The sequence below is a fragment of the Octodon degus genome, unplaced genomic scaffold, assembly GCF_000260255.1.
Source record: "Octodon degus isolate 3935 unplaced genomic scaffold, OctDeg1.0 scaffold00028, whole genome shotgun sequence".
Classification (NCBI taxonomy): domain Eukaryota; kingdom Metazoa; phylum Chordata; class Mammalia; order Rodentia; family Octodontidae; genus Octodon; species Octodon degus.
This window is the reverse complement of record NW_004524604.1, coordinates 19,926,161-19,934,613: the sequence shown is the minus strand read 5'-3', so window position 1 is coordinate 19,934,613 and position 8,453 is coordinate 19,926,161. Positions and strand designations below refer to the sequence as shown.

At 42.8% G+C, this 8,453-nt stretch overlaps 1 protein-coding gene across 1 annotated transcript in view; it reads left to right on the top strand.

Moving 5' to 3' along the window:
• The window catches only part of Zbtb38 (zinc finger and BTB domain containing 38), a 75,117-nt gene extending 66,971 nt beyond the window's left edge, over nucleotides 1-8,146 (top strand). The window contains exon 5 of the mRNA XM_023712934.1: nucleotides 4,555-8,146. Coding sequence (XP_023568702.1) covers nucleotides 4,555-8,139 — 3,585 coding nt within the window. The 3' untranslated portion in view covers nucleotides 8,140-8,146. The remainder of the gene's footprint in view (nucleotides 1-4,554) is intronic.
• The last annotated feature ends 307 nt before the right edge of the window (nucleotides 8,147-8,453 follow it).

Genomic DNA, 8,453 nt, shown 5'->3' with positions numbered 1-8,453 from the left:
CTGGCATGTGGTGCTGGAGGATTGAACCGTGGTCCCTGTGCTCTGCCAAGCTTGCTCCAATTAGGTGCTCTAGACCACTGAGCCATCTCACCAGCCCCAACATAATTTTTTTTTTTTTTTTGCAGAACTGGGGATCGAACTCAGGCCCTTGCACTTGCCAGGGAAGCGCTTATTCCATTGAGCCATCTCCCCAGCCCAATTTTTTTTAAAAGAAAACAATACCTTAATATTATAAAATAGCTTTGATTTCGTGAACCTAGAAAAGGGTCTTAGGACACTCCAAGGTGCAGGGAACATACTTGAAAAGCTTCTAGGTTGCCAGGTGTGGTTGCACTGGGGAGGCTAAGGCAGGAGGATCACTGTGGGTTCAAGGCCAGCCTGGGCTATGTAATGAGTTCAAGGCCTGAACTCCACAGTGAGACCCTGTCTCCAAAAATAAATAAATACATAAATAAAAATTTTAAAATAATACTGCCAAGTTAAGATGCTGGAAAATAAATGGACAAGAGTTCTTTTTTCCTAGGATTTCGTTTTCGCTCTGGAATAGAATTTGGGTTCCTTCAGGTCTGATCTTTAAGGTTCTAAATCAGGAAACATTATAAGCACAATATGTAATTTAAGCCATTACTGCTCAAGGTCTAAAGAGTCAGCTCATCTTTGCTCATCATCAGTGTCATCAATGACATATTATGCAGAGAACAGGTAAGATGGAGTAAGATGAGTAAGACTGTCTCTGAAGATAAGGAGCTTATCAGAAAGTTATGGGAACAAATGCACAATGCTGTGTGCTATAATGATGGTGTGAACCAAAAACTAGAAGGCCCAGAAGAGCAAGACTGCCTAGCTGGGGGCATTCTAGCAGTCCTTCAATAAGTATTTTTTATAAGCATTAAAATCAATTTTGAGTTGAGGCAGCCATCACCCATCACCACCCCATCCCACCTCTCAGCCAGCATTGTCCAGGGTGATGAGCGCTTCCCCAGGCTCTGTGCTGCCTGTTGGGGGCTCCCTCTGATCTGAACTACTGGAATGGCCCGGTAGTTGGGCTCCTGCACCCAGGTTTCCTTGCTCCAAGCACACTGCCTCCTGAAGGTACTCTACCCTCTGCCACCTTTGGTTGGTTTTGCCCGTAGTAGTCCTTCTGATTAGAGCATCCTGCTCAAACCCCTTTTGTGTGCTCATTGATGCCAGGTAATCAAGGGCCCCTTTAAGTACATTGTCACTTAATCATCTGTCACTTGTACTGAAGGGAGACCTACCATCCTCAATTCTAGTCACTAATTGGTAGTTGTCTTTCTGCACTCAACTCTGTGTTCCTTGGAAAAGGAGCCCTGCTTCCCTCCTTTCTGTATCTTTAGCTCCCAAGCACCACACCTGACCACATTCTGTGTCAACATACTGTATCTGAAGTAGAAGAATGAAGTGTTTTTCACATGTGTCAAGAAAACAAAGTGGTAATTAATAACTGTGACTTCACAGGACTTCTACCACACAGAGATCCTCCTCTGAAAGATGTTGGACATGGATTTTTCTAAAATCATAAGAATATTTTAATAACATATAATGATATTATATTAATTCTAGCTCTAAGCATGACAGTGATTTTATTAAATGTTAGAGCTGGCCTTTCGCTAACCTCTAGCTGAACCACATGAGAGAAGATGAGAGAGTCTGCAGAAGCAGGAGGGGCTTTGTCTATAATCATTCTAAACCAGGACATTTGACAGTATTTTTAGCCAAATATGAAATACTATACAGCAGGCCCTTGGTATCTGTAGGTTGTATATCTGTGGGTCCAACTAACCAGTGCTTGAAAATGTTTGGAAAAAATGACATCTGTACAGAACGTATACAGATTTTTTTCTTGTCATTCCCTAAACAATATAGTATAATAGCTATGTTTATAGCATTTATATTAGATTAGGTATAGTTTAGAGATGATTTAAAGCATGAAGAAGACATGCATAGGCTGTGTGTACATACTACCCCATTTTTATAGAGGACATGCGCATCCCTGCATTGTACTCTCCATAGGTGTCCTGGCGCTAGTCTCCCCATGACTGTGTTCTCAAATGGAAGTAGGCCAACTGGGAGAGGCCCTGGAGAATATTTTGGAAGAAGAGTAGTTTCTTAGACTTAAAAAAATGAAATAGATGGCATCCACACAGACCTAAACCAAGATGAAAGCCACCATTTTGAACCACTCAGCATGTGCTTTGTCAGAAAAGAAACAATATAGTCAAGATGCATAAAAGATGGGGCTGGTGAGATGGCTCAGTGGTCTAAAGCACCTACTTAGAACAAGCTTAGCAAAGCACAGCATAGGGACCGCGGTTCAATCCCCCAGCACCACATGCCAGCCAGCCCGCCCCCCTGGTGGGCTGAGCTGCCACACACACACACACACACACACACACACACACACACACACACACACACACACACACAAATAAATAAAATTTAAAAAAATAAAATAAAATAAAAATTTAAAAAAAAAAGATGCATAAAAGAATTGAAATACAATATGGACTTCAGAGAAGCCAAACAACATAAGAATATGTGAGGCAGTGGACAAAATGATTCCTATAGGGACCTCAGGGAAGACAAAGGTGACATCAGCAAAGATGGCTGTGGGTATGGATTCCAGGCAAGGATGGGGGCGTGAGGGGAACCATAGCAATCCCACTTACTTGAATTTCATTTTTACCTATAAAAATAATGTTCCATGAGTCTGGGAAAGATTCATGGAAAATTGCCTTTAAAAGACAGGGTAAACAAGGATAGAACTCACCTTAAAGTAAGATAATGGTTGCATCAGAAACCCAAACTAAGCCAGGGAGATAGTTCAGTGGCATAAGTGCCTGCCTGGCAAACATGAGGTCCTGAGTTCATTCCCTGGTACGAGAGAGAGAGAGAGAGACAGACAGACAGAGACAGACAGAGACAGACAGAGACAGACAGAGACAGAGACAGAGAGACAGAGTGAGTGAATGAGAATAAGATTAGAAACCTAAGCTAACAGTGGCTGCAACTTGACAAAAGTTAGTTCTCAATGTCCTTGTCTCAAGAATTAAGAGAAATGCGATGACAATATTGTTTTTATTATCTGAATTGAAGACTTTGTGAGTAGAAAAGTACTTCTTCCTAGTGGTGAATTTGATACAAGAATTTATCAATCGGATGATTGATTGAGGAAGGTTTGATAACATAATTGTCCTAGCTTATAATAATATAATAGCAGCTTTACAAAAAGGTAATGAGAGATCTTTGTGTGGCCATCTGCTTTTTCTAACTGAATAAATGCCACGAGCTAACTACTGTTCTCCAGCACTAGAATGTCATTGTCACCCACAGTTAAAGACATATCCTCAAGCTACATGACTTTCTGGAGTCAGCACCTACAGGACATACCAGAGAGAGATGCTTTGTTATTAAGTGCAGGAATGGAAAGTAAAAATAATGAGTTTTAGCCTTTTGAATGAAAGGCATACATTTCAGGGTATTTCAGTTCATCACCGGTCCCCATGTACCATATGTTTTCTTCTTGTAAGTATGATCCTTTGGTAGAATATCACTTAGTAGTCTCTGCCAATCCCAGGCTCACAGTATACAGAGTCAGATGAGATTTTTCCTGTCACCATGTGTGTGTATGTGTGCATGCATGCGTGTGTGCCATATGCAGGAGTAACATATGTAGAGAAGGACAAAGATGAAATCCTCAGACCAGACCAAGAACCACTGTTCCTTTAAAATGCTCTAATGTAGGAATCTGTCATGAGACACATTATTGTAGACATAAAAAAAAAATACTTTCCTGGTATTGTGCTTTGTCTCCTTCTAGTCTGCCTTCAGGACCTCACAGAATTCTTTTTGAAAACCGTAGACTACTTTGGCAATAGCGAAAGGGAAATCAGAAAAGGCCCCATCAGATTCGCTAGAATAGAGAGGCAGGGTGCCCCTGGTGGTCAGACTCAGTCACACAGACAGCGATGCTTGCCGCAAAGGAGTGGCTTCTTCCCTGCTTGCTGTTGCTCTGAGCATGTAATACCTTCACACACAGGGACCTCTAAGTGGGGATGACTTTCTAAAAGATTTTTTTTTCTTGCCTCACGAATTATATTTGGAACACTTTGTAAACATTACCTTTGAAAAGAGTTAGGTTTATAGCAGTACATGACTTTGCCCAACCCTGGGGTTCAATACCGCACCCTTCAGTGATATTGAGACCCCTTAATATTTGGAAAAAACACACACCCCCAATTTGGATGTGTATTTATAGTTACAGCTTTTTTTTTTTTTTTTTTTTTTTTTTTTGGTGGGGAAAGTTTTCTGGGAGGATTTCCAACTACAGCTAATAGGATGGCATGAGGAATAGGCTGGAAATGAAAAGATTTAACCTATTCCAATGTTGACTCCAAATCTTGGGTACAACAATGGAATGAAATTAAAAACCTGAATTTTTATAACAATTTTTTTCTCATTAGTTGCATATAGTCTAGAAAGAAAGAAGCCCCTGTGGGAGGGACTCTGATCATTTCTCTCCTTTTGTTTCAGATGACAGTCATGTCCCTTTCCAGGGACCTCAAGGATGACTTCCACAGCGACACCGTGCTCTCCATCTTAAATGAGCAGCGCATTCGGGGCATTTTATGTGATGTTACTATCATTGTGGAAGACACCAAATTTAAAGCCCACAGCAATGTCCTGGCCGCTTCCAGCCTTTATTTCAAAAACATCTTCTGGAGCCATACAATCTGTATTTCCAGCCATGTCCTGGAGCTGGATGATCTCAAAGCTGAAGTGTTTACGGAAATACTTAATTATATCTACAGCTCCACAGTTGTCGTCAAGAGACAGGAAACAGTCACTGATCTGGCAGCTGCAGGGAAAAAGCTGGGAATATCGTTTTTGGAAGACCTCACTGACCGTAACTTCTCAAATTCTCCAGGTCCCTATGTGTTCTGCATTACTGAAAAGGGAGTGGTTAAAGAAGAAAAAAATGAAAAAAGGCATGAAGAGCCAGCCATCATGAATGGGCCAAGGATCACAAATGCATTTTCCATCATTGAAACAGAAAATAGTAATAACATGTTCTCTCCACTGGACTTGAGGGCAAGTTTCAAAAAAGTCTCTGACTCCATGAGAACAACCGGCCTTTGCCTGGAGAGGACCGATGTCTGCCACGAGGCTGAGCCTGTGCGCACGCTCGCCGAGCACTCCTACGCAGTTTCATCCATCACTGAGGCTTACAGAAGTCAGCCTGCCCAGGAACAGGATAACAGTTCACCTGGGAAAACAGGTAAAGAAAATGGGGAAGCTCTTGCCACCAAACCGAAAACATGCCGAAAACCAAAGACCTATTCCTTACCCCAGGATTCTGATTCAGCAGCAGAAAACATACCACCCCCTCCAGTAACCAACCCAGAGATTAATCAAGAAAGAAGTCCCCAGCCAGCCACAGTTCTCCCTCATTCAAAATCTCCCAGCAACGAGGGAGCTGTCCGTTTTTCCAGGGAAGATGAAAACCAAGCTTCCAGTATTCCTGGGCCACCAGGAGCAGAGGTCCCGCCTCTCGTTTATAATTGTAGCTGTTGCTCCAAATCCTTCGACAGCAGTGCTCTGCTCAGCGCCCACATGCAGCTTCACAAGCCAACGCAGGAGCCATTAGTGTGCAAGTACTGCAACAAACAGTTCACCACCCTGAACCGATTGGATCGGCATGAACAGATCTGTATGAGGTCAAGCCACTTGCCCATTCCTGGAGGAAACCAACACTTTTTAGAAAATTATCCTACCATTGGACAAAATGGTGGTCCCATTACAGGCCCAGAACCTTTACTATCTGAGAATAGGATTGGTGAATTTTCTAGTACAGGAAGTACTTTGCCAGATGCGGATCACATGGTTAAATTTGTGAATGGGCAAATGCTCTACAGTTGTGTTGTGTGCAAACGTAGTTATGTGACTTTATCCAGCCTCCGGAGACACGCAAATGTCCACTCCTGGAGAAGAACATATCCTTGCCATTATTGCAACAAAGTGTTTGCATTGGCTGAGTACAGGACAAGACATGAAATTTGGCATACAGGCGAAAGGCGGTACCAGTGCATTTTCTGTCTCGAAACTTTTATGACCTACTATATACTAAAAAATCATCAGAAGTCTTTCCATGCCATAGATCATAGGCTTTCCATTAACAAAAAGACAGCAAACGGAGGCTTGAAACCTACTGTCTATCCATATAAGCTTTATCGGCTACTGCCTATGAAATGCAAGAGAGCTCCTTATAAGAGTTACCGCAATTCGTCTTATGAAAATGCTCGAGAAAACACGCACATAAGTGAGTCTGTACCCGGTACCTACATTGTTCAGAATCCATGCAGTTCTGAATTATCTGCACTGAATTTCCAAACTAGTGTAAACGCCTTGACAAACAGCCCAGCCATCCCATTAGAAGCCTCTGCGTGTCAGGACATACCGACTTCTGCCAGTGTACAAAATGCAGAGGGCACCAAATGGCGAGAGGAAACAATGAAGACTGACCTAGACAGTAACTTCTATTCAACTGAGGTATCAGTCTCTTCCACTGAAAACGCTGTCAACTCTGACCTCCATGCAGGAGATGGGCCTGTACCATCCTTGAGTAATGGCAGCGAGAACTCGGCCTCCGTGATCAGCTACAGCGGCTCAGCACCCTCGGTCATTGTGCACAGTAGCCAGTTCTCATCCGTGATAATGCATAGCAATGCCGTTGCTGCCATGGCCAGCAGCAGCCACAGAGCCCCTGCAGACTCAGCTGTCAGTCAGTCCCTGAAAGAGGACAGCAAGCCTGAAATGGATAAAGTGGGTAGGTTAGCAAGCAGACCCAAAAGCGGTAAGGAGAAAAAGAAAACTATTCCATGTAACAAAGCAGAAATTCCAGAGGAATCAAAATACGTTGCTGATCCTGGGGGATCATTAAGCAAAGCCACAAATACAGTTGAAGAAACCAGTAAAATTGAAACTTATATTGCAAAACCTGCTCTTCCTGGAACCTCCACAAATAGCAACGTTGCACCCCTTTGCCAAATAACAGTGAAAATTGGGAATGAAGCCATTGTGAAAAGGCATATTCTGGGATCTAAACTGTTTTACAAAAGGGGAAGAAGACCCAAGTATCAAACACAGGAAGAGACAGTGCCCCAGGTAAGTGACCCAGAAACCCACAGAGAAAGCCCACTTGAACTTTGCCAGTCTGAGTGCGTGGAGATGAGTGAAGTATTTGATGACGCAAGCGATCAGGATTCCACGGATAAGCCATGGCGTCCTTACTACAACTACAAGCCCAAAAAGAAATCCAGACAGTTGAGAAAAATGAGAAAAGGCAACTGGAAGAAAGAACATGGGAGTAAGAGCCCAAGCGGTAAGTGTAAATACCCAGCAGAATTGGACTGCGCTATTGGTAAGCCACCTCCAGACAAGGCCTTTGAGGAAGAAGAAAATAAAGAGATGCCTAAACTGCAGTGTGAACTCTGCGATGGAGACAAAATATCAGGAGCTGGAAACCTGGGCAGGCCCCACCGGCATCTCACTTCCAAGCCTCACATCTGCGAGCTCTGTGCCAAGCAATTCCAGAGTCCTTCCACACTCAAAATGCACATGAGGTGTCACACTGGAGAGAAACCGTACCAGTGCAAGACCTGCGGACGGTGCTTTTCAGTACAAGGCAACTTACAGAAGCACGAGCGCATCCACCTGGGCGTGAAGGAGTTCATCTGCCAGTACTGCAACAAGGCATTCACATTGAACGAGACCCTCAAAATCCACGAAAGAATCCACACTGGGGAGAAGCGTTACCACTGTCAGTTCTGTTTTCAGAGTTTTTTGTATCTCTCCACAAAAAGGAATCATGAGCAGAGGCATATTCGGGAGCATAATGGGAAAGGCTTTGCTTGCTTCCAGTGCCCCAAAATTTGCAAAACAGCTGCTGCCCTTGGAATGCACCAAAAGAAACACTTATTCAAAAACCCAAGTCAGCAGGAGAAAACCAGTGACATGTGCCACGAGAATTCAAATCCTGCAGAGAATCAACATTTTGTTGATTCCGAAGACAATGACCAAAAGGATAATGTACAGACCATTGTTGAAAATACCCTTTGAGTGGCAATAGAAAAAAAAAAAAAAAAAAACGAAAAAACCTTCAAAAGATGAATTGGTGGGGTTTTTCTTTCTGTGTTTTTTTCAGGTTTTGTTTTGTCCACCTAAAAGTCATGAAGGAGTGAAATGTTTTTTAAAAGATTTCATGTGTGAAAACTCCAGAAAAAGAACCTACTTTGGGTTGTAGCACTAACTTCATGAGGAGTGCGCAAATCAAAACAGCTAAATCTTCCAGTTTCCCAAGTATGTTGTGAATATCTTGTGAAAGTTCTTAGCTGTGGTATTTCTACCAGTGCAAAAGAGGAGTTTAATTTTAG